The following is a 26,396-nucleotide window of genomic DNA, read 5'->3' on the forward strand; positions in this document are numbered from 1 at the left end:
CTTATTTTGGGTCTTTTTGTATAAGAACCTGTTGTTTTCCAGTCTCATTTGATTGCTTATATTTAAGCATCTTCCACACCTTGATAGGCTTTCTGGATTCCTGTAGCTATCCTGTCTTTTTCTCTTTAGGCATCTCTGGATGGTTGTTCTATCTTTAGCTTCTCTTCTCCATGAGTCTCTTATAGTCTGGGCTATTTCATCCTTCCCTCTCTGGCATCACACACACACACACACACACACACACACACACACACACATTTTCCCCCATCTTGCTCAGCCTGTCTTCCTTTCCGTTACCTGGTAGATATACAACTGCTCAATATCTCTACCTGGACACCTCTAACTCAGCACATGTAAACGTGGACCCCAATGCAGTCCATCACTCTGGAAGCTTGCACCTTTTCCCATTACTAGCTTTAAATGTCGTGACTATTTCCCTGGTTGTACAACTCAGAGACTCATGCACCATCTTTGACTTCACCCACAGCAGACTTCTCTCCCTGAATCTAGGATTCTTAACTGTTGAGACACCCACTTCCCCTGGGTAGAGAAGCAGTCTCGCAATCTCCATTCTTATCTTCTCCAGCCCCTTCCCCCAAATGCATGCTGCTGTTGTCGTTTTTCATTGTTTGAGTCGGGGACAGGGACACTCCTGGCTGTCTTTGAACTAGTATGGCTGAGGATAAGCTTTAACTTCTGTCCCTCCTCCTTCCACTTTCTGAGTGCCACCACACCCAATTAACAAGGTGCTGGGGATACAGACCCAGGGTTTCATACAAGCTAGGCAGGCACTCTACCAACTGAGCTCATCCTCTGTCCCTGAAAGATGTCTTTTAAAATCACAAAGCAGGTTTGGGAGTCTCTTGCTTTATAAATAAAATATGATCTTAATTTCCTGAGCTTCTATAGCAAAGTGCTAAGGTGACACCTGCTTGCCTGTGTGGGTGCCACTTCCCACTCAATGCACACAGCCTCACCTTGTAGCTCAGGCTCACCTTTGGCCCCTCACCCAGGGTGGTGCTTTCTCTCTTTGCTCCTTTTCCTCTGTTCCTTCACACCAAATTCCTCGGGAGGTATCTTCTGTCCACAGAAGTTCTGGATCCTCAAGAAACCGTGTCCTCCCTCTGCAGAATGTGTCTGGGTGCCAGGCGCATTATGCATGTGCATGTGTGTGTGTACTGACCCCATGGTGTCACTCCTAAAATACACATTTATAAACTGAACAATGAAAAAGATGTCATTGACAGAGGAGGACGTCCAGTGGTAACGGCAGAGCAGGCTGGATTACGAGAACGCTGTGATGATGTGATGCTGCTACCCGGAGCTGCAAACCCTTCCACTTCTAAGAGCTGCTTCCATTGCTAGTGACTAGCTGTAGTTGCTGAAGGGATATCATTCCCAAAGTGTCTATAGTTCATGGTGTAGAGCCACATGTTAATCCAAATTGTTTCTTGAGGGCCATGTTTAAACATGGAGACTACTTGAAACACTTAAATTTCCAGGTTTGGCATAAACAGAATCACCTGGAAAATTTATTATCAGTTTGTGTCTGCTAAATTGGCAGAACCTATGCTGTTTGATGCAAAGAGATTCCACAGTTACACAAAACAACAAAATGTGATGAATCTTAGTCAATCTTCAGCGTGGCAACAACGAACCAAGACTGAAGGCATATGTAGACAAGCTTACCCACTTTCTACCCAAATAGTTTCTTATTCAGAACTCTTTCGTCAGTTACTGCCTCCCGTTTTATCTATACTGGCTTTGACCTGGGTAATAAAATGCATCCAAGCAAATAAAGCAACAAAATGCCCAGCACCCTACCAGTGCTAATCAACGTTTGTATCTTGTTGCATTTCTTTCCAGACTTTGTTATTGATAAAGATGAATTTTACAAAAACAATTCAGAAACTTCATTTTAAAGAACACATTCCTCTTTTTTATTTGTGTTTACTTAAAGTGACAACAGTGAGGAGAAAAGAAATATTGGATGGAATGATATCAGATTAAACCACGTGCTCACTGAACTCTCCTCTTAACTCGTAGAAACAGGAAGTTGGTCTGTGGACTGGAAAGCGGGAGGGGAGGGGAAATATGTCCTGTCTGCCTCTAGTGTTGCTGGACACAATTTCATGAGAGTAATTTCCTTTGGTAGATCATCAGGACTTTGACAGAGAGTGAGTTCAGACTTTTGTTCACTCTTGTACAGAATGATAAAGTAGATGGTGGGAAAATTCAGGATATGTCCCATACAAGGAAACTAACTGCTGGGTGGCCACCACCTGACTTTCTGAGTCAGTGAGGAGAACTGAGAAGCGAGGGGACAGCATGTACAGGCTCCTGACATTCGGTCCTATCAGGAGTTTGGCCCTGTGAGCCATATACCACATGCTTAGTGCTTTGGGTTTCTAACGCAGTACCCTGGTGAAAACTCCCTGTGAATGGCTGAAGAATCAATGCCAACTTGCTACCTTGGCTCCCACATAGAAATTTTAAAATAGCTATCTATTTAGATCTATCTATCTATCTATCTATCTATCTATCTATCTATCTATCTCTATCTGTCTCTATCTATCTATCTATCTCTATCTATCTATCTATCTCTATCTCTATCTATCTATCTATCTATCTATCTATCTATCTATCTATCTTTTACACAGTTGATCTGCCTGCATTTTGTGCCTGCATTCTCGAAGAGGGCACCAGATCTTATTATAGATGGTTGTGAGCCACCGTGTGGTTTCTGGGAATTGAATTCAGGATCTTTGGAAGAGCAGCCAGTGCTCTTAACCTCTGAGCCATCTCCCCAGCCCCTCACGTAGAATTTTTATATGGCACTACATGCTCACTACAGTTCTGTTTGCCCGAGTGTAGAGCACTATCCTCTGAGTATAACAGCCTTTACCATCTTCATCAGGGCAGCTGTGACCTGTAAGGGAGCCTCGAGATCAGGCCTGCTGAGCTCTCGTAGAAAGGAGTCAAGAGTTATCAGCCATTCCCTCCCATAACCCCTGCCAGGTGAATGTTGCTCTGTTCCAGATGCGTGTCCTCTTGTGGTCTTGGGAGGTGGTGGAGTTTACAGAATGTGGACCGTTAACAGAAGCCAGGGACTTTGTCTGCAGCTAAGGGGAAGTCATCATCCAAGCTAGGGTGAGACTCATGAGTGGTGCGGCTACTTTGGGGTCCCGCACACCCCTCCTGTAAGTAGTATTATTGAATGGGGGTGTCATGGAAGTAGGAGGTGGGGCCTACTTGGAGGAAGTGGGTAATCTTCCTCCAAGGGTATATATTACCTTGGTTTCCTCCTGTATCCCCATGTCTGGGGCGGAGCTTCCCAGCTCAGTTAGCCCAATCTAGGAGCTTCCTCATAGACACCCTCAGAGATTTGTCTCTTGGGTGAGTCTGGGTACAGCTGACAGTTAATGATCAGTCATGACAAGAACAATCACAATCTTCAACACCACTCTCTTCTTTCAGCACCATTTAGAGTTGATCAGTTGAGCTTATGTTTCACATCTCTGAGTAGGAAGCCAGAGAATTCAGGAGTAAAGGAAGGGAAGCTGACACTTCCAATTTTTATGTATTTGCCAAATTCTCTGTAACGAGGACATAGTCATCTTATTTACTTTACATTTTTTATTTTAACTCTGCTGGGGTAGGGCAAGTGGATGTGGGTACCTCAAGAGGGAGGGAGTCAGATACTCTGGCACTATAGGTAGCCATGAGCCCACCAATGTGGCTGCTGGGAACCAAACTCCTGTTCTTTGCAAGAGCTCTGGGCCATCTTTCCAGCTGCACATATTTACTTTATAATCATAGACGAACACCCACTGTAGCTGGCCTTGAATTGACAGCAATCCTCCTGCCTCAGTCCCCTCAAAGGAGTGGAATTACAAGTATGAGCCTTCATAACCAGCCAAGAAAGAACAATTTCAGGGCAGCATGGTATGCAAAAAATGTTGCGATTTCTGTGGAAATTATGCTAGACGATGAAACTGAAGCCACGGAGAAAGATTGGGCTGCTGAAGTCATCAGGCCAGTGTGCTGACACTGTGGAAAAAAAAAGATGCAAGGGCGATTAAATTACAGCTTTGATGGAGACAGAGTGGAGGAGTGGAAAGATAATGCCTATTTTTTCTTCTACACAAAAACATATGACAAGGATGTAAGCCAGATTCTCCAAGTCCGTGATTCAGAGTCTTGGGGTGTTGAGTGGGGTGTTGAGTGATTCCAGAGCAAAACCCTTAGGGTGTGTTTCTGGAAAGGATCTAGGTAAAGACCAAAATCATGGCAAGAGGTGTGTCTTTGAGACCAAACTGATGAAACAGACAAAAGAACCAAAGACCAAAATCATGGGAAGAGGTGTGTCTTTGAGACAAAACTGAGGGGGAAACATCTTGTTTATTCTGCAGTAGTTCCCTTGCAAGATTGGGTGTGAGGGTCTGTAAAGTGGAAGGAACTGGCAGCATGTGGCAGGGGCTGGAAAATACTTGTTACCAAAGTGGAGCCTTTCCTCGCTGAGTCAGAGTAACTGCTCTGTGAGGCAGGAGGCAATGGATAGAAGCTTGGAGATTAACCTTGCTTCGCCCAGGACTGCCCTGCAAATGCTGCCTCCTCGCCTCCTGAATGCCTTTTATCCAACGTTATCAAGTCATTTATAAATCATTAAAATTTTCATTTTATTGCAGAAGTGCCTGGTTCATATAGTTAAAAGAAAGTTTGAGAGTGTTAATCCAATCCTGGTTCAGCCCTGCCTGCCCCAGGGCTGGGACTGGTTTCAGGAATGTTGGAATGCATTCTCAGCCACCCAGGATTCTCCCCACTTAGCCCACCCTGCAGGCTGGCACCTGAGCCTTGGTTCCTAACCATTGCATTTTCCAAAACAGCCCCAGGGAAGAGCGATTTGGTTTCAGTGAAGGGAGGAAGGGTACGTCCCTGGGGGAAGGCTTGTGTCTGGGCTTGAGACTTGCTTTGCCCAGTTCTTCAGCAAGAATTCCCACTGCACTTCCACAGAGCCTGGATGCCCCTAAGTTGGGGACTCAGCACTTTGCTCTTCTGCTGTGCTGTGTCCCAGGCTCCCCAAAGGCAGACAGTGGGATAAGCTTGCTCCTCATTCTGGTTTCTTCCTGGAGGCAGAGGGCTCAGTGTGGGTTAGCATGAGCCTGGACCTGTAGAAAGCCAGTTTTCTGACTTGCAGAGGTTGTTAATCTACTCGCTCCGATGCTGGAGTTACAGTTGCTTGGTGGGCGGTGTGGGGGTCTTGGATGGGAAATGGGCTGGAAGGCTAGGGTCAGAATCCTCCAGGAACCTTTTCTCACAAATGTGAGTCCCTATGGGTAGCCCCCAAAGCCATAGGAACCACATTTCTTTCTTCTCTTCAGGGAGATCTTTTCACTGACCTCTTCCACCCAGCCACTGATGATAGCCGACCTCCCCCCTTTTTCCTTCCTCTTCTTCCTCCTCTTGGTTCTTTTGAGACAGGGTTTCACTATGCAGACCAGACTAGATGCTAACTCACAGAGATCCACCTGCCTCTGCCTCCTGAGTACTGGGAGCAAAGGTGTGAGTCCCCACACCCACTGTTCACCTATCCCTTTTGTGTCTGTGTAGCAGAAAATACTGACCAGCCTTAGGGGTGGGGTTGTAGGGTTTGAGGGGAAGGCAGGCAGAATAGGGGCAAGGTCTGTGAGGGCAAGCCTACTAAGAGCTTTACTTACAGGTTCTGTGAGGAATGGGCTCACCGGAAGCGGAGGCCCACTGAAGAGTTTAATAGAGAAATGCTTAGTGTCCTGAGCAGTGAAAAGGAGAGAGTGGGTGGAGAGAGGAGTTGGGAGACTGGGCAGTCCTGTGGGGGGTGGGTGGGGGGGTGGAGGGGGCTTCCAAAACTTTTAAATAGATCTGAGTGATGAACATAGGTATAGTTAGGTGATGGGCTGGCTAGACAGTATGGGGTGATTTTGTGAGATCATTTCCAACTTTCTGGTGATCCAGGAGGGAGCCAGATCCCCTGAGTGTAAGTATAATATCAGCTGTGTGTGTGTGTGTGTGTGGGGGGGGGGGTTGAGTAGAACCCTGGACTCTGAGGTAATGAAGGTAGCTGGAACCTGGGAAGGAGCACAGTGGATCGTACCATAGGAAACTGGTGTCACAAGGCCCAATGAAGGGAACCTTGTCAGGATGCAGTTGCTAATGGTGTCCTGCAGAGAGGGTCAGGGATCAGTTCTTGCCATTTGATGACCTTCCAGAGACACCTTCTGCAGCGGTGGGAAGAACACAGTCAGGAGGGGCCCTGGGGAAGATGGTGGGTCCTCGGAGAGCTGGAGGGAGGAGGTGCGGGAGGGTGGGGGGCGAGGCAATGAACTCTCGGGATGGTGGAGAAGGGAAGCCATGGCTCCGGAAGGCAGACTTCTGGCTCCTTGACCCTAGAAGGAGGAACTGAACTGCCTTCGTTTGGAAGAGTGGGCAGCGGCTTCTAAAGTTGTAGTTTATTTCTCAGAATGACTGCTTATAAGGCCAGGTATGGGTTATAAACGAACTATCATAAGAGTGAATGGCAGGGGAAAAATAATGCCTGAGGGACCTGTGAAAAATACACTCCTGTAGCTGGGCGTGGTGGCACAGGTGGGCGGGGAGGTGGAGGCAGGAGAGTCGGGAGTGGCTGCATAGTGAGTTGAGGCCTGCCTGCCTGGGCTACCTGAATGTCTTAACAAAAGAAAAGAAAACAAAACAAAAGCCATCGGAACTCAAAACAAAGAGGCAATGTTTCCATCCCTTTAAAACAGAGGGCAGCGGGCAAGTCCACCCAAGCCACTTCAGCACCTGCCACCCCCCTACTCGTCCCGCAACGCCCTCCAGGAGGCGTGGCCACCCAGCGCCCCGCCCACACCACGATCACGTGACCTGTCAGTTCCTGAGTCTCGGGAAAATGGCCGCCGGGCGTGGTCCGGGCACCGTGCTAATAGCTGCGAGCTCTTGGCGTCGTGTCCTCTGACAAGGTCCGCGGCACAGCGAGCGGGTTCTGCCGAGCTGAGGGCGCCGTCCTCGGCCGGGTCGTGACACGGTCAGTGCGGAGGCGGCGGGGTCGGGTGAGGGAGGGCGGCGGAAGGTCCGAGGCGGGCGAGCGAGTCTGTGAGGGGCAACCGGGGACGGGGCCGGTGACCTGGGGGGCCGGTGCGGAGCGTCCCGGCCGGGGAGGGCGAGGTCGGTGCAGTCCGGTGGCCGCTGTGGGTGTGTGTGCTGGGGGGCTCCAGAGCCAGGCCGCCGTCACACCCATCACCTGGTGAGTGCCCTCAGGCAGGTGCGGCACGCTGAGGCTGACCTTCCCGGTTTCTCGGCGTTCCAGGGAGAGGTGTTGTTTGCTTCTGCGCTTCCATCGCGGAACCCCATCTCCCCATTGTCCCGTGCGGGCTTTTAAACGCTGTGCAGAAGACCGTCAAGCCCCTGGCGAGAACGCGTCCATGTTTGCTTTGTCAGCCAGCAGTGTAGGGATCTGTTTTGGTTTGGTTTTTCAGGTTGTCTTCCCCTAGAGAAAGGTTGAAGCAGTTGAGGACATTTTCTTGTTAATAACTGTTTGTGTAAGCTCTCTGCTCGCTAGAGGCGCTTGCTAAATTGCAGCATTTTTTTTTTCTTTTCAGAGATTTTCTTTGGTGTGGGGTGTGGCTGCGAAAACCTCTTGTAGGTAATTCTGATAGGTTAGTCCTTGCTCATATTTTGACACCTTGAAAAACAAGACGTCTACATTAAAAGGAAAAAAAATTTTTTTTTTAAGGATCCGTTGGGTGTCTGGTGCACAGCCGGCATTTAAAAGTGCTGTGGCAAGGTGTGTTCTTTGTTCTCAAGCTTTACAAGGACAGCCTACTTTATCAGACTCATTTTGGGGTCCTTGTTAAAAATCTGTTTCTGAGCGCCACCACAGGTCTGCCAAAATGGGATTCTCTGGGTAAGGAGACAGTATACGGTATTTGACATGTTTTACAAATAACTGACATGTGCACCAGTCTGAGAATCCTTTTAGATAGTCTGAGAATGGTTTCCAAACTTCTCATTGAGATCTCATTTCCAGACTTTCTCTTTTCTTTTTCTTTTTCTTTCTTTCTCTTTCTTTCTTTCTTTCTTTTTCGTTCTCTATCTCTCTATCTCTCTCTTTTTCTTTTTCTCTTTCTTTTCTTTCCCTTTCTCTTTCTTTGTCTGTTTTTTTTTTTTTTTTTTTAGTTCTTATTATGTATCCCTGGCCTGCTTGGAACTGACAGAGATCATCTTGCCTCTGCCTCCCAGGTTCAGGGGTTAAAAGCATGTGCTGTGTGTCACTACATCAGGCTCTAATCCAGCTCTTTAAGAGCTCTTAAATATTCATAGTGCACCCCATAGGCCCAATCAACACCCAGGCTGGTTAGTGGGAAGGGGGCAGCTACATATAAAGAAATATCTGCTGCCTTTTTACACTTTTCCTGTCTCTTTCTCCCTCTCCATCTCATAGCAAGCATCAGTGTTCTTTTGCCGGTGTTCTTGGCAATACTAATATTGTCACCTATTTTTCCCAATCAAGTGGATTTTTTTTTTTTTTTGGTTTTTATTTTTGTTTTTCAAAATAGGGTTTCTCTGTGAATGTATCTTTGGCTGTATTAGACTTGCTTTGTAGACCAGGCTGGTCTTGAACTCACAGAGATCTGCTTGCTTCTGCCTCCCTGAGTGCTCAGTCACACAGTTTATTATTTTTTTTCATCTAGAAATTAAAATATCAGGAATTTTATTTTGTTGAACTCCATGGCTTCCATTTCTTTTCCATTTTTATTGCCTGATTCCTTTCCTGTAGGCTGTCTGTCTGTTTTGGTCTGTAACTCATGCCTAGAATTCTGATTCTTTGTTTTGTTTTTTCTAGTTTGGGTTGTGTATGCATACACTGCTAAGTTATTTTTTTCTATGATCCTGCATGAGCATGCCATCCCCTCTTCCAACTTTTGCTGAAGAATGTCAGTTTTGTTTTGTTTGTTTGTTTTTCACTGAATTCCTGAATGTTTAAGGTGTACAGAAACCTTGGGGAAAGGACACTTTCAAGGGTGTGGAAAGACCAGGATACCAGTAACTTCCTGAACTGTGTGTCTCAGGGGCTTAATTAGGCTTTCTGTGTTTATAGCTGTAAGTTCTCATTCTCCAAATGACTGTGATTTTACATATCATATCTTTTATACATAGCCACCTTTACAGTTTATTTCCAATTCTGGACTGGCCCAGCTTACCTTTTGAGTGTCACATGTACAGATTGTTGGCATAGCCCTGCCTATAGCTGATGGTAGAGAACATGCTGTCGAGGGTGTCAGGGGCCCTATCTGTGGACAAAGACCCTAAGAAGAGGCATCCGTTATATACCTGTGTAGTTACTTAACCATTCTCTCATGAGAGTCTGCTTGCTGTAGGCTTGTAATAGGTTCTGGAGACATAACAGAGTGGAAACAGCCTTTAAGCTTGAAGAGAGATACAGATCTAAGCCATTTTGTACTTTGAAGCTATAGCTGTCACTTGTATGCAGGGTGTGTTTTGGCTTACTGGGAGTATAAATGCTGACATTTTAGATTGATGAACATGGGCAAACTTATGATCCTATCAACACTGAGTTAGTTCTACTATGTGCCAGGCACTTCTCCAACTGTTAGAAACTGAGCAGTGAACAGAGCCCTCATTCTTACTGAAGTCCTTGTTGGGGTAGGAAGAGTAGGCTAAATAAGTAAATGATATATTGAGTCATGCTAAGCACTCTGCTGAATAAAGCTGAGTTAGGGAACCGTTAGTGGGGGCTGAGGACTGTTTTATACTTAGTGGCAAGGGGCGCTCTGATCAGGTAACATTTGTATGGAAACACAAGATGGCCCGAGTTAGAGGAAGTAGAGAGTGATAGGAGGTGAGCCTAGGGAGGAGGAGAAGGGGAGGTTTAAGTGAGGGGTTCAAGGCTGGAGCTAGGAGGAGCATGCAAGAATGTGATGCTGTGCTTTATTCTAGCACTGAACAGTGTATATATTTTAAATAGTTGAGCTGATGCTTATGTGTCTACCTGAGTTTGCGTATACTGTTTGCACTCAGGTGCCCTGGGAGGCAGGCTCCCCTGCAGCTAGAGTTGTAAGCGATTGTGAGCTGGGAACTGAACCCAGAGCAGTAAGTGCCTTTGCCTCCCTCAGTGTTGGGATTACAGGTGAGTGCCACCACACCCAGCAGTATATAAAATCTTTGTTCATGTTTTTTTTCTGGTTTTTGAATTGGTTCCTCGGTGTGAAATTGTTGAATCAACTAACTTTTTTTATTGATATAATTAATTTACATGTTATAAAATGTACCCTTCTGGGATATGGTTTTGAATTTTGATAGGTCCATGTGAAAGTTCTAATGCCATCTTCAAAATCCAGCATGAGTGAGGGTTCAGTCAACCCAAACCATCTGTGAGCCTGTGGGACTCAGTCAGCCAGGCTGCAGCCACATGTCTGTACTCATATCATTGGGAGGTAGAGGCAGGAGGATCTAGTTTTGAGGCCAGCCTAAAATATGTATTAAGAGCCTGCCTCAATAACAGATACAAACAAACAAACAAATAAACAAACAAGCTAAACCAAAGCAACAAAACAACCAACCAACCAAAGAGGTAAGTTAGATAACTTGTGGGGTAACAAATTAGATAACTGCTCCAGAGTAGGTTGGAAGGAGCAACTTAATTCTCTTAGCAGAGGTAAAGCTTCCTTCCTTCCTTCCTTCCTTCCTTCCTTCCTTCCTTCCTTCCTTCCTTCCTTCCTTCCTTCCTCTCTCTCTTCCTATGAACCCTAATCTATCAGATTTCTCAAATTTTATGTACTGCGGCTTTAGTTTTACGTCAAAGCAGTTTTCTTTTTTTATTTATATTTTCATTAATTACAGTTTATTCACTTTGTTCCCCCCGTAGCTCTCTCCCTTCTCCCCTCCCAATCCCACCCTCCCTCGCCCTTTTCCACTCATGCCCCTCCCCCAGTCCACTGATAGGGGAGGTCCTCCTCTCCTTCCTTCTGATCCTTGTCTATCAGGTCTCATCAGGAGTGGCTGCATTGTCTTCCTCTGTGGCCTGGTAAGGCTGCTCCCCCCTCAGGGGGAGGTGATCAAAGAGCAGGCCAATCAGTTCATGTCAGATACAGTCCCTGTCCTCATTACTATGGAACCCACTTGGACATTGAACTGCCATGGGCTACATCTGTACAGGGGTTCTAGGTTATCTCCATGAATGGTCCTTGGTTGGAGTATCAGTCTCAGAAAAGATCCCTGTGCCCAGATTTTTTTTGGTTCTGTTGCTCTCCTTGTGGAGCTCCTGTCCTCTCCAGGTCTTCCTATCTCTTCCTTCTTTCATAAGATTCCCTGTACTCTGCCCAAAGTTTGGCTATAAGTCTCAGCATCTGCCTTGATACCCTGCAGGGTAGAGCCTTTCAGAGGTCCTCTGTAGTAGGCTTCTCCCCTGTTCCCTGTTTTCTCCTCCTTCTGATGTCCATCCTTTTTGCCTTTTTGAATGGGGATTGAGCATCTTAGCTAGAGTCCTCCTTCTTGATTAGTTTCTTTAGGTGTACAGATTTTAGTATGTCTATCCTATATTATATGTCTAATATCCACTTATTTGAGTGAGTATATACCCTGTGTGTCTTTCCAAAGCAGTTTTCTTAATCCCAGCTTACAGAGACAGTGTGCTTTCTTGCAGTAGTTTTGTGCTTTAGGTGTTACATTTAGGCTAGCTTTGAGTTAGACTCTGTAGAGTGGGCAAAGTAAGGGCTGAAGGCCCCTTGAGTAGAGTACATCTACTTAGACTATTTGTAGAACATACTTATTCTTTGACAATTTAATGCATTTTGATCATACCCACCCCGCTCCACCCCCTCCACTTCTTCCAGATACCCTCCAAATTTCTACTTTTCCCAACTTATATCCTGGTTTTGGTGGTGAACCTCTAGCGAACAGGATGCCTTTCTAGTGGTAGAGACCAGTGGAGAGCAAGGACGTGGTCAAGGGGTGGAGTGCTGGGTTACTGCAGGGCAGCTGAGGTTATTGGTAGGCTGATGTTCCTTGGAGCATGACCTGCAGGAATGAGGGAGCAGCTACAGGCAGGCCTGATGAAGAGAAGTTTAGCAGACAAGCTGTGCACACATGCGTATGCCTGGGTTGGATGGTGCACGGTCATGGAGTGGCTGCATTGTCTGAGGGGGAGTCCTTTAACACCTATAGGTGTTAAAGAGGTGAGAGGCCACACCACTGACTGTCCTCTGCTGAGGTGAAAACATTTGATTTTTCTCTCTTCCAAGAAGCCATTGGAGGACTTTGAGCAACGGGATTTAGTCCAACCAGCTTAGTAAGGCTTAGTAAGTATCTGTTTCAGTGACAGCATCAGTCACTTGCATGCTGGTCAAAGATGTAGACCTCCGGACCCCACCCAGACCTACTGAGTCAGAGGCTCTGAGAAGAGGGCCCAGGGATCTGTGCTTTAAGCCCTCCCAATGCTTCTGATGCATGCGTGCCTAAGGGTTCTTTCTATTTTTGACTGATAAATACTAATTGTATATACTTATGTCTGTAGTCTAATGTTTCTATGTGTGAATACATTTTGGAATGATCAACTCAGTCTAACTCACTTGCTAATCACCTCACATCCTTATAATCTCTTTGTGATGACAACATGGATGAGAAAATTGATTTACTTGGCTACTTTGAAAACCAAAATATGCTATTGATAAATCAAAGATACATACTACAGACCCTTTTGTCTAGTCCAACTAAAACTTTATACTCTTGGACCAGCATCCACCTTTCTGTCTATTCCCACACTCTGCTAGCTTATTTAGAAGCTTACTGTGGATGCATTATAGACAGTGAGGGTCAGGGAAGCTGAGTGGAAGCAGGAAACTGGTAAGGAAGCTGTGAGATCAGTCAGGATGGCTTGTATTGCACTGGCAGTGACCGAGACAGTGAGTGGTAGATATGAATTACATTTTGTAGACAGAGCCAGAAGGGCCTGCTGTATTAGCTTAGTTTATATATTGGATTCAATATATGTAAAAAGGAGGACTAAGTCACAGGTAATTCTAAGTCCTGGGCGCTGGAAGATTGGAGCTGGAGCTGCTGTGACCTGAGGTGGGGTCAGCAATGGGCATGGTGGAGCACCACCTCCTTTGTGCTTGGGGTGATGGTGATGGTGAGGAGGCGTGGGGTGCATCTGGCTTGGGTTTTGGATGAATTAAGTTTGATATGCACTGAGTCTGGGAAAGGACATTTATCAGCATTTTTAAAAGTTGGGGTGTGGGGATTTGTTTATATTTCTACCATTGGAAGTGTGTCTGAACACATTTAAAGGTAAAAATGAAGTACATATAATAACAACTTAGTTTATTTCTAACCAGAAATGTACGTTTTGTCTGACTTATTTTTACAGGTGAAATAAAGTTGGCTATACATTTCTGTGACAATGTCGGTTCTGATATCACAGAGTGTGATGAATTACGTGGAAGAAGAAAATATTCCTGCTCTGAAAGCTCTTCTTGAGAAGTGCAAAGATGTGGATGAGAGAAATGAGGTGAGGCTGAGGCCCAGCTCTTGACGTGTGTCAGACTGCTGCCTGCACAAGGCGCTATGCTGTGGGTGAGGGTGGGAGAAGTAGGCCGTCCCCTCTGCTTTAGTGGACACATTCATGATGCGACTTCCTGTTGAAAGTATCTCAGTCTGTGTTTTGAAAGTAGTTTTTAGCTCATATAAATTGTTGAATACTGAATTTAGGCATAATGATGTTTTCTCCTGATGAGATAGTAAGTATTCAGGAGGTTTGCCTCTTGAAAACCAGAGGAGTGCCTCTGGGAAGCTTTATAGAGGGTCTAGACCCCTTTTCTTTCAAATACACCAGCCAGCCAGCATTAGAATTAAATGTTTTTCTCTAAAGATTTTGTCAAATCTTCCTGAGTTGTTCATTTCACACAGTTGGGATGTGAATGATGTTTCAGAGAGTACCACATAAGTTATGTCACTGCTTAGTAACTAATTAGTAAACACTAGTACCTTAGGTATCTCTGTTAAATGGTATGAGCAAGAACATCTATTTAATCAGATGTGTGTGATGGCTGAAACTATTTAATATGACATTTTAGGAGAGAATAAGCCGTTTAACTGTCAAAATGTGTTTATCTTCAAATATTTAGGTTATTTTATCATTTTATGCGTTTGGATGTTTTACCTGCATGTATATATGTATACCATGTGCACTAGCTGAAGGCACTGGATTCTCTGGGACTGTAGTTAACCCATGGTTGTGAGCTGCCAGGTAGGTGTTGGGGATTAGACCTGAGTGTAAGAGCCATGTGCTTTTAGCTCTGAGCCGTCTCTCTAGCCCCTTCTTCCTTTTTCTAATGCTAGGGATCAAGCCCATGCCCTCACACATGTTAGGGAGGAGCTAGTGCTGAGCTGTATCCACAGCCCTAAAACTGATACTTTTTTTTTGTAGTTTCTTGAAACAGGATTTCTCTGTGTAACAACTCTGGCTGTCTTGGACTCCTCTGTCAACCAGGCTGGCCTCAAACTCACAAAGATTCACCTGTTTTTGTCTCCCAAGTGCTGGGATTAAAGGCATGCACTACCACTGCCTTGTCCAAGAGAGGTAGCAGAGAATTGAACCCTGAACTTTCAGATTCAGGGTCTGAAGCATTATCAATTGAGCTATTCAGGCCTTCTCTAATTTATATTGATTCTTTGTGAATTTCATATCATGTACCTCAATTCTCTTCATCTCCCTGTCCCTCCATATCCACTCTCTACCCTTGCAACCTCCCCACAAAAGAAAACAAAAAATAAAAATTAAAAACAACAAAAAATAAACATCTTGTTGTGGCAGGGTTTGGTGGTGCACACCTTTAATCTCAACACTCAGGAGTCAGAGGCAGGCCGATGTTTATGAGTTCAAAGCCAGCCTGGTTTACATAATGAGGTTCAGACCATTTAGGCTACGGAGTCATGCCCCGCAAAAGCAACCAAAAATCATCATAATCATTATTAACTTTTAAGCTGTTGGACTGGTAGGTGTAGCTGGTTGGTAGCACACTTGCCTGGCGTGAGTGAGGCCCTGTGTTCAGCAAGACTAAGAATCGTCTAGAGTTTCAGAAAGCTGTTACTTTCCCCCTTCTTTCTTCTCTTTAGAGTATTTTAGCTCCTTCATTTTACTGTGTTTAGCTTATCATTTTTATTGCATTTTATTTAGTGTGTGAGTGTGTGTGTGTCCTCACACACACCATGTTATTCATGTGGGGGAATCCTAGGACAACTTGCAGAAGCTAGTTCTCTCCTTCCACCAAGTAGGTCCTGGAGCTCTGACTCAGGTCTCCACAGCTCTTGGTTATTATTCCTGAAAAGGATTCTTAAATATTTCGTCAGTGAAATATGTGTGTTTGGCATATAACTGACCACAGTCCATATGTCTGGGTTCTCTACCTCTTTTGTTTTAGGTGAGTGTGAGCTTAGGAATAGCCTGTAAGTTGTCCAGGGCTATGCTGTGTTATTCTTGGAAAGAGCGAGGTCACCTTTTCCTTGGTGTAGAATAGGCTGGATGGTAGAACTGCGGTTGAACATTCTGACTAAGAAAATGAAGCAAGACTGTAAGAGATGGATTTCGTATGTGTTTATGAATGTTCTAAAGGGAATTGCAAGAAAGCATGTCAAAATGCTTGGATTTTACTACAAGAAGAAGAATATAGTCATTGAGATGCCTGCCTGAAAGGCAATGGTTATATAGGTCTGATTCACATAAAAACATAGAAAAGAGAGCCTGGGGATTAGAAGAAAAAGCAGGTAAATTGTAGGCGGGTTTGCATTGTAGCCTTCTAGGGGATCTTGAGGAGAAATTCAATTGGTGCATGATGCTTGATACTGTTTGGTATGTCTGGGCCTGAGAACATGATAAGTATGGAGAAGAGGTGTCATAGTCTGCTTGTGTGCGTTTGTAATGGGATTTCATAGGCTGGGTAATATCTTCTGGTAGTCTAGAGGTTAGGAAATCCAAGATGAAAGGCTGGCATTTGGTGAGAGCCTTCTTGCTGTACCACAACATGGCAGAAGACATCCTGTATGTGAGAGAGTATGTGAAAAAGAGAATTAGAGAGAAGGGATGGAAGCCAAACTCTCTTTTATTAGGGTCTCATTGCTACAGCAACTAACCATCTGCACAGTTCTGACATTGATCACCACAAGGCCTTTGCTCCCATAACCTAGTTGCCTCAAGCCCCTGCCACTCAATAACCTTGTATTGAGTTTCCAACATGTGAATTTTGAGGGGTACAGTCAAACAATAATGAAGGATTAGTGGGTTTTTAATCCTTGATTTTAGAAAGCAGTAGGCTTGGGATTTGGTGTATGTAAGCCTAGATTTGAAAGAGACTTTTAGTGATACATTTTCAAATAGAGGGATAAAATTCTCATGATAGCAAATTACTTTTTATTTCTATAGCTGTGGTTGCTAGGTTGGTTGAGCAGGAAGTAGCAGAACCTATAAATAGTCTTTAAGATTCAGTTTACAAGGTAACTCTTCTATTTTTAGGAATCTAATGAAACTCCATGATAGCCTTTCTTGAAACTTCCTAGCTAGTGTAGCTTTTAATTTTAGATAAATGAGGATTTCTTTTTCTCACATGTTGAGCTAGAAGAGCCATTCTGAGGCAGGTGGAGTGACTTCAGGACACCCCGAGGACCCAGGCTTTCTCCTGGCCATGTGTAAGTGCCAGTTTCTTTACTTCATCCATCTCAATACAGCTCCAGCATTCTGCCTGTGGATTGGACAGGAAGAGGAAAGAGCAGCAGAATTACTCTCTTGCAATGCTTGCCTGGGAAACTGGGTTATATGATAGTGTCACAGTAGCGATCTGTGACAGTCAGGCACAGCAGCACTCATAAACTGGGGCTTTTTAGTTGAGCGTAGAGCCACTCCCTCTGAAATCCCATCTCTGCGGATACTCGGGACAGCTGACAACTTACCTAAGAGAAAATAGGAATATTCAAGTCTTTGAGAGTAGGTAATTCCAGTTAGTTGGGTCAAACCATCCTTTTTATTGTCTTCCAGGTATTTATGCACATTTGAAGCCCCACTTCATGGACTGTGAGCTTTAGTCCTGAGTCTGCTTTGAAAGCTGTTACATAAAATGTGCGAGTCCTTAGGGACTGCGATTCAAGTTCTTGGCTTTAGTTTCTTCTGTGTTGTACCAGCGACACTTGGTGTGCAGCCTTTAATCTTGACAGATTAGAATGAGAGGGATACTGTAGGAAGCATGTCAGAAAATTAGAGCTGACAGAGGTGTGTGTGGCATAGTAATTGATGTTTCCCATGACTCAGAATCATAAATACAATATTTAGGTTAATCTGCTTATCAGATAGTGATGTGCAGACTGATTTTTATAAATGTTTTTTTCATTAACTTTTTTCATGCAGTGTCCTCCTCCAAGACCCTCCCTACCTTTCTATCCACTCAACTTTATGTTCTTTCTCTTTCAAAACAAACAGCAAACAAACAAAAAACCCCATAAAAACAAAAATCAAGGCAAACAAACAAAAAAAACCCACAAAACAACTACAGCAAAATGCCGTAGCAATGCAAAGTGAAACAAAAAGACCTCAAAAATACCAGTGAGTTAATTTTGTGTCAGCCAAGTACTCCTGCCCTGGAGTGTGGTTTGTAGACCCAGTGACACTCCACTGGAGAAAACTGCTTTTCCCTTTGCCAGCTGGTATCAATTGCTAGTGACTTCTTGGTTAGAAGTAGGAGCTTCTACTTCTACCAAGTGTCTACTTTGCCCTCTTAGTTCTAGGGCACCATCTGGCTTGAACTGGTGCAGGTCTTGTGTATGCTGCTACAGTTTCTGTGAGCTTAAATCGCACATTGCTTTTTAGAGTGGTTGATTAACAAGTTTAATGTGTAAATGATAAACTTTTCCACTTGGAAAAGCTGGGCATGCATAGTACCTTAGTCTCTAATGAGTGATGTGGCCACTGCGGATAAGTCAGTGTCCGCTCTAAGAATGCCTGTGTGTAGGTGACTCACTTTCTACCTTAAACTACTCTTTAGTGCATTATCCTTATAATAGCTTTTGTTAAATTTTGCCAATTACAATTATTTACATGTTTGGCTATTGTTTCTAATAGATTTTTAAATTCTTTCAAACTTTGTCCGCTCATTTATTTAGCCAACAAGTATTTGAGTGCTTGAGTGGCACTGACCCTCATTCTACGTATAATACTAAATACAAGAACATGGTAGGCATGTGTTCTACCCTTATGGAGTTAGGAACTTTGGGGAGCACATATAAAAATCAGCTGTGAGAGGCTGGAGAAGTGGTTAAGTGGTTAAGATCACTGGCTGCTTGTGCAGAGGATGAAGGTTCTATTCCCAGCACACACTTGGTTGCTCACAACTTTGTGACTCCTGTCTCAGAGGATCTGATGCCCTCTTCTGCATGCCTTCACTGCATGCACATGGTACACAGACTTAAATGTAGGCAAACACCCATACACAGATAAGTAAAAAAAAAAAAAAAAAAAAATCTGCTGCTAATCATACAAATAAAAATAGAGCTACAAATGTTACAGTAAATGGGGGTTGGATGTGTAGCAAGGAGGGAACGAGCATGAGGCCATGTGTGAATGGCGCATATGATGGGGAGAGGCAGACTGCCCTGGTTTCTCTGTTTTTTGGGGCATCGTTAGAGATTCAAGCTCTTGTCTCAGAGATGGGAGGAAAGCACTGAGGGTTTGAAGCATGGGACGATGTCAGTTTGGAATTAAAAACAAAGTCACAGCCATAGAGATATAATTCAGTCAGTTTGATCCCTAGAACCCATGTAAATATGCCGGGTGTGGGTTGGCAAGATGACTCAGCAAGTAAAGGTGCCTGTCATCAAGCCTGACAACTTAAGTTCAATCCCAAGGACCCACAGAGTGGAAGGAGAGAACCAACTCCCCAAAGTTATACTCTGATCCCTACACATCATGGCAGAACACACAATAATTAAACAAAAAATAATTTTGAAAAATGCAGAATATGGTGGCATGTGCTTTTAATTCCAGTGTTGGGGAGGCAGGGAAATACGGTTCTTAGGATTCACTGACCAGCCAGTCCAGCCTCCAAGATGAGCTCCAGGCCAGTGAGAGACCCTGTCGAGGGAGGTGGATGGTACTCCTGAGAATGACACCTGAGAGTGTCCTCTGACTTCCATGAATGTGCACATGCACACATACACACACACATACACCACACAACCATCTATAATGAGATCTGTTGTCCTCTTCTGGTGTACAGGCAGAACACTGTATATGTAATAAGTAAATCTTAAAAAAATAAACACATCAGTGCTTTGCACACCTTTGTGAAAAGGTAAGTGTGGTGCTTAACAGTGTTGTAGTGAGAGCACATCATGTTGCTAAGCTCGCTGTCCTGTTCATTTTGTAGTGTGGCCAGACTCCCCTGATGATAGCTGCCGAACAGGGCAATGTGGAAATAGTGAAAGAACTGATTAAGAATGGAGCCAACTGCAATCTGGAAGATCTGGTATGCATAAAATGATTTACTCACTAGTTTCTTTAATTTGTTCAGAAAATGAGATTAAAGAATAATGATTAAAATTTTTACTCTGAGTGCTGGATGTGGTGGTTTATGCTTTTAAATCTCAATCTAAGAACTCAGGAGGCAGAAGCAGACAGGTTTCTGAATTCCAGGCCAGTCTGGTCTCCATAGAGAATTCTGGGATAGCCAGGGCAACATAGTAAGCCACTGTCTCAAAATAAATAAACAAATAAATAAGTATTTTAAAAGTTTTTTGACATATATCTCAACCTTTGTCTAATGTACTACATTGTCTTTTTGTTGTTGTTTTTGTTTGTTCTTTTAACCAAGAGAGATTTTTTTGCTTACAAACAAGTATTTCAGCTCCTCATGTTTTTTTCTTTGTACATGGCACACCTGAAGCTCATATCTATGCAATCGTGTCTAGAATATTTCTACATGTGAGCTACGCTGTTAAGTGATTCCCTGTAATTATAACTTTTAGATGGTGCTCCTTGATAATGGTCCCTTCTGACACTGCTTCTAAGGGACAAATCATTATCTACTTTCCTTTGAGTTTTCTGGTATTCTTAGAATTACTTTCAGGATACAGAACTGCATTCTTTTGCTTTGAGTGACCATTTTGAATTTTGTTTTGTTTTGTTTTGTTTTAAAGACAGGGTCCAATTGTGTAGACCTCCCTGTGCCTCTCCAGTGCTGGAATTAAAAGTGTGTGCCACCACTCCTGGTGTTAATTCTCTAAATAAAAGTTAGGATAGTTCTGTTCAAATAGTTCTTTTTCACAAGATTTCTCATCTCCCCACTTGCAGTGGCTGTACTGTAATGTGTATGAGCATGTTCTCATGTCAGATTTTAGGTTGTTTAATTTGTTTAACAGTTGCTAGCTGCAGGATTGCCCTGGAAGCTTTGGTGGTCAGCTTCTCTCCTTGCTACAAAGTAGTGTGTGATGAGAGGTGCAGGGAGGAGCTTGGACAAGCAGCTGGGACACTGTTCTCTGTACAATTAGTCCTGACATAGGCAGGTGATGTCTTAACATGATTTCTGCCTTGTCCCACAGAGGTTAGCATGGCTTGTGTCCTGTCAGTTTAGATGATCATTTGGCCTGTAAATTCAAGTATATCCCTCACCTTGGAATGTTGTTTTTTAACTTTTATTTTGAAACATGTCATTTGAATCTTTTTGAAGGATAACTGGACAGCACTTATATCTGCATCTAAAGAGGGCCACATCCACATTGTAGAGGAGCTGCTTAAATGTGGTGCCAGTCTGGAGCACCGCGACATGGTATGTGCATTTTCTGCAGGGTAATGGTAGTTAGCTGAAAGCTACTCACATGACGGAGACACAGGAAACCTTGTCTGTTACTTTATTTTTAAGACAGTCTTTTAATGTTTTATGACTTCGGGTTGGATGTTTCAGTGACTCAAGAATGTTTTAAAGGCTGATGTAATAGTGTCTCCTGTTTAGGATAGTCATCATTTCAGTTTATTTCAGAATTAAAAATTCTCAGCTCATTATTTTTTAATAGGTCATAACTTAGTACTTTTAAGAAAACTTGTTTCCTTTGGATTGGATTAAGAGGTACATCAGATAGTTTAAAATGTTTTGGGTAAGTTATAGTCTTTGGAATGTTAGTAGATTTATTTATAAATGCAACCTGTTCAGGCTGCTGTTCATGAGCCCTGCAAGTCTCATAGGACATCATAGTTACCACCTACCTCCTGTTTGATCATTATCTGGGTAAGGCATGAGAGTGAGAAAAAGGATCAGTTCTGTCTTATTCTGTAAGATGTTTAACTTTTTTTTCAATAGTCCAGGCAAGAAGGAAGGAAGTCATCTGCCTTGGCATATACAGTGCACATCACACAGCTGACAGGCTAACAGAGTGCTCAGGGGTTAAGTTTTAAAGACACTGCAGCTTCCTGTCTTTCTCTTCATAGGAGACTGAGCCACACAAGGGTTTTACTTCCATGATCGTATGTTCTCAGATCTAGGACGATACAACTCTACTTAGTTTGGATGTGAAATGCCCCTAAATATTAGGCTCTTGCTTCCTTCCCTGCTTCTCCTTGCTCCTTGGGTATTATGGTTATAAGAAGCCAGTGACTTTTAGAAGCATGAAGATCCCTAGTCCAGTTTTTGTGGTGTTTACTATATAAACTGCAGTGATCACTTGTAGATTAGCAGATTTTATTCAGTTCATGTTCAATTGTATATTTTTAAGGGACTTGAGAACTTAAGACTAGTATCTTCATAAAACAATGGTGTTACAAAGATGTACATGGAGGGAGTGTGATTAAAGGTGTTCCTTGCTTGGGAATGATACAGTTTTACACACCCCTTTTTGTTCTTTAGGGGGGATGGACAGCTCTTATGTGGGCATGCTACAAAGGCAGGACTGATGTTGTCGAGATGCTTCTTTCTTATGGTGCCAACCCAAGTGTCACTGGTTTGGTAAGCATTAACAAAAAGTATATTTTTAATGTAATGATAAGTTTTCTTACAGAGTGCTGCATGCTTTTTTTTTTTTTTGTACTTGATAGTGGATAGAGATTTTTCAGATCATACTGAGTATAATTTAGAATGTCATTTTAAGACCCAATGAGAATTTTAAGACAGTGATAATTTTGGACACTGTCTTTTTTCTCAGTTCTTCTAATGAAAAATAAAGTCTTTGAATTAAAATATTAACCATAATTGTGTAACACTTCAGAAGAAAATAGTGAATTCCTTCATTACCTTACTTGGTATAGTCTTGCTCTGAGTTTCTTGAAAAGACATTTACCAAAAAGCTATACCGTTTTTCTACACATTCTGTTTTTCTGTACATTCTTACATTTCTACGTATGCTTTTTACTTCCTATTCAACTTAGTGATCTTGCCCATTGGCTACATAATACATTAACTTAGTTAACTGCAAAAACAAGTGTTGATAATATATATTATGGCTTAACACATCTTAGTTGCCAATCGTGTAATCTGAGTGTGTTTTAAAATGGAGAATGGTCTCTAACTTGATTTAAAAAAAAATATTTTGTGTTACTCCTGCTGATGTTTCCTTAGTAAATTTGTGTTGTAAATGTCATCTAAAAGACTCTTTTCTTCCTCTGTTCTCATATGTACTTGTGTAACCCAGCAGTACAGTGTTTACCCAATCATTTGGGCAGCAGGCAGAGGCCATGCGGACATAGTGCATCTACTGCTGCAGAATGGTGCAAAAGTCAATTGCTCTGACAAGGTGAGTTGCAGAGTCGGTCCAGTTTCTGCTTTGTGTTACGGTTACTTATAGTGTCCAGGTTATAAATACTTTATTTGAAACTTCTCTAATTGATGTTATTTTTGTATTTCAACATTTTTATAGATACACAGCTTATAGATGGGTCCTCTGTGTTTGGATCAAGTATTCTCTTGATGTTTATTATATTAAATTCATTATTCTCAAAAAGGGCAGGGATAATGGACTCTTGTCTTCATGTTTGAAGTTTTCTAACTCATCTTCCTATTTTCATGAAGTCTCACTTGCTTTGTTTGTGTGACAATGGTCTTGCAATTCAGGTTCTGTTCGGTGTCTTGTGCTTAGAATTCTAAAGCTGGTGGTGTGGAGACTAGAAATAATGATTGCAAGGTACATCTGAAGTGTGGAAGAAGGACAGTGATAGGCTCTTAAGAGGAAAGGCTGGTGGAAATTGGTTAGGCAAGGAAAGCCTGAATTGTCAGGACTTGAACCAGAGACCCAGTAGGAAGTAAGAAGCAGGAGGAGAGGATATGATAGGCGAGGTAATAGTTGAGTAATGTCCTGATGAAACAGAAGAAATAGGTGTAGGTGAGGGGAGCCTGCAGGGTGGCACAGACTGATATTCCTAACCCTCAGGAGGATTGCCAGTTCAAGGCCTGCCTGGACTATGTGCTGAGGCTGTGGGAAGTATGCACGTAGAGGAGTTCATTTAGGGGAGAGACCAGACTTTGAACTTGGGAAAAAGAAGATACATTTATTGAGGTGGTTTAGCACCAGCTGAAGAGCCTTGTGGAGTAGACAGAAGCAAGGTAAGGAAGTTCCTATCACATAGCAAGAGTTCTGTGAAATGACATAAATGAGAGTGCCTGCTCCTTAGGGCCAGGGTGAGCTGGCCAGTGTGATGGAAAGAGAAAGAACAGACATTCTAGCATGTACTCTTGTATATAAATCTCTCAGGTGGTAACAAATGTAGTGGGTGCTCAAGGGATGAGAGCTCATGTCCAACTCATAAATTAGTGGTATTGTTTTATGAGGTTAGAGAAGGTACTTCAGACAACATGCTACCTACAAAGCACGAGGCCGGGAGCACTACACATGCAGGAGTGAAATCAGGGAGTTTACCCATTACCCATCTCCATAAGCTTGTTCTGAGGCAGTGACCGAGAAAACTACTGTTCTTCACACCCTTCTTTTGTGAAGCTTCTACCCCTACTCATTGTGTTCACATCGTTCCGTCTGTCAAGGGCACTGCGGGTACAGTCTTCAAAAACGTGCTTGTGAGGGTGTCTTATGCCATCCAGAGAGACTAGCCACATATGATTGTTTAGATTTAATTTAAAATTAAAGTAAAAATTCAGTTTCTTAGTCCTACCAGCCACATTTTACGTACTCTGGTGGCTTCTTATTATATTGGACAGTGTGGAATAATAGATGATTTTTTTTAAATCCCTACTGGATGGGCTGTCAGGGTTTATTAAACGTTAGCAACCATGTACAAGTTTTCTTGTTCATAAAGATCACTGTGGGTATTCACTTGTCTATTGATTGGCAGACTTCTTAAGAGACAGCATTACTTTTATGTGTGATTTATAGTTCTTGATGCTTTATGATCACGTTTCATAAAAGGTACTTTTGAACAGTTTCTGGGCTGAAGTTGTCAAAGACACAAGTTGATTTGGGGTTATGGTTAAAAACACAGATCTGAAAGCTTGGCGGGTCCCTGGTTTTTGTTTTTTGTTTTGTTTCTTTTTTTGTCATATGTTTTCTGTTTGTTTGGTTGATTTTTCAGAGACAGAGTTTCTCTTTGTAGCCCTGGCTGTCCTGGAACTCACTTTATAGACTAGGCTGGCCTCAGAGATCCACCTGTCTCTGCCTCTTGAGTGCTGGGATTAAAGGTGTGCACCACCACCATCTGGCTTTTCCTGCCTCTTGATAGCTTTTTTTTTGCTTTGACCCTGTTTAGGGCCTCACTTTCTTGTGTGGAAATGTGAACTGTGAATTGTGCTTACTCTCTGATAAAGACTGCATGCCATAACTAACTATGTGAAGTTGTCTGAGCTGTGCTTGGCACTTGATTGCTTACTTTTAGAGTTTACATTATATCAGAAAATATGGGAAGCAGTGAGTGCCAGTTAAAAATTAGGGACTGTGAAAAGATTATCTTGATTATAAAATTAAATAAAGTTGATCAAAAGACATTTCATGCAAAAATGACTGTTAAGGACAAATAAGATGAGGGAAATAGTTTTTTATTTAGGACTGAAATTATGATTGGTATAAATACTTCTCTAAGAACACTCAGAATATAACTTCATTACAAGCTACTCTCTTTTAGTACATGTCTGAAGATAATTTTGAATTTATTGCCTGTTTTAATAGTATGGAACAACTCCTTTGGTGTGGGCTGCCAGAAAGGGTCATTTGGAATGTGTGAAGCATTTATTGGCCATGGGAGCTGATGTTGATCAAGAAGGAGCTGTAAGTACCTCTCCTCTCCTAGCCTTTCTAGCAGAGTGAAGTTTTTAACCCTGTTCAAACCTACAAAAAAATTCCCTGGCTGTCCTGGAGTTTGCTCTATAGACCATACTGGCCTCACACTCACAGAGATCCACCTGCCTCTGCCTCCCAAGTGCTGGGATTAAAGGTGTGCACCACCCAGCTTCCCTGGAGTTCTGAAATGATTTTTTTTTTTTAATTTTGCGATAGGACTTCACTGTGTTTTCCAGGTTTTCAATGAATTCATGATCTTCCTGCCTTTGCCTCCCAAGGGCTGGGATTTCTTAAGTGGTATTAACTTTGAAAATAAGCCTGTTATAATCTGAAAAACATAATGAATATTTGTTTTTGAGGATCTGTTGTTAATGAACATAAGTTTTGGAAAACTAAAGCCATGAAGAATAATTTTCAGTAATTGTATAAACTGAAAAGTTCTTTCAATCAAGTAGTTTTTCTTTCCTTTTTTTTTTCCTCCCATTTTTTTAATTAAAAAAAATTTTTTTTTTGGATAGGGTCTCAATATGTAGTCCTGGCTGGCCTGTAACTTGCTATGTAGAGGAAGTGGGCCTTGAACTCAGAGATCCTCCTGACTGTTTACTGAGTGCTCAGACAAAAGGCATGTGCTACTATGCCAAGCTAACTTTTAATTGTAGGCAAACATCATGCTCATTAAAGTGCTTTTTCCTTAACAGTGCACAGTGATGTTAGACTTCGTGGGGTCTTTAAGTTATTTTTCTTCTTAATACACAGATGGAGGAAGTTAGACATGAACTGTTAAGGTTAAAAATTGGCCCAATCTAACTGACTACCTGTTATTAGTTCATTATTGAGCATCAGCTGTGTCCCTTTTACATGCCAAGAGTGCTGAAGAGTCTCATAAATAGCTTCTTTTTAGAGGTCCCAGGAATATTTCAGGGACCAATATTTGTGTACAGCAAGTAGTGTTAAGGTACTAAGGACTACACCTTGAGGTAATTGTCGTGTTAAGTGAGGCAGCCTATGACAGAGTCTGAAAGGAGATAGCACCAAATCTCTGGACAGTTGAAGCCGGGTTAAACTGTAGAGCTCATACCTGACTTCCTATAACAAAG

At 42.8% G+C, this 26,396-nt stretch overlaps 1 protein-coding gene and 1 long non-coding RNA gene across 13 annotated transcripts in view; one reads left to right on the forward strand and one right to left on the reverse strand.

Moving 5' to 3' along the window:
• The window catches only part of Kidins220 (kinase D interacting substrate 220), a 108,656-nt gene that overhangs the window by 7,549 nt on the left and 74,711 nt on the right, over window positions 1–26,396 (forward strand). For 7 of the 12 annotated variants that reach the window (XM_060366317.1, XM_060366319.1, XM_021661722.2 and 4 more), the window contains exons 1-7: window positions 6,925–7,060; window positions 13,421–13,561; window positions 19,461–19,559; window positions 20,760–20,858; window positions 21,930–22,028; window positions 22,711–22,812; window positions 25,189–25,287. In XM_060366317.1, coding sequence (XP_060222300.1) covers window positions 13,454–13,561; window positions 19,461–19,559; window positions 20,760–20,858; window positions 21,930–22,028; window positions 22,711–22,812; window positions 25,189–25,287 — 606 coding nt within the window. In that variant the 5' untranslated portion in view covers window positions 6,925–7,060; window positions 13,421–13,453. Of the gene's footprint in view, window positions 1–6,924; window positions 7,061–13,420; window positions 13,562–19,460; window positions 19,560–20,759; window positions 20,859–21,929; window positions 22,029–22,710; window positions 22,813–25,188; window positions 25,288–26,396 lie in introns of those variants that run through there. The other 5 variants (XM_060366302.1, XM_060366305.1, XM_021661685.2 and 2 more) reach the window with 2 other exon arrangements.
• On the reverse strand, window positions 1,917–7,040 carry LOC110564317 (uncharacterized). Its single transcript, XR_002477330.2, has 3 exons — window positions 6,901–7,040; window positions 6,131–6,254; window positions 1,917–4,050 (listed from the first exon to the last, which is right to left on the reverse strand). It is a non-coding gene; the product is annotated as an uncharacterized LOC110564317 (long non-coding RNA).

This window comes from Meriones unguiculatus, chromosome 1 (genome assembly GCF_030254825.1).
Source record: "Meriones unguiculatus strain TT.TT164.6M chromosome 1, Bangor_MerUng_6.1, whole genome shotgun sequence".
NCBI classification, from domain to species: domain Eukaryota; kingdom Metazoa; phylum Chordata; class Mammalia; order Rodentia; family Muridae; genus Meriones; species Meriones unguiculatus.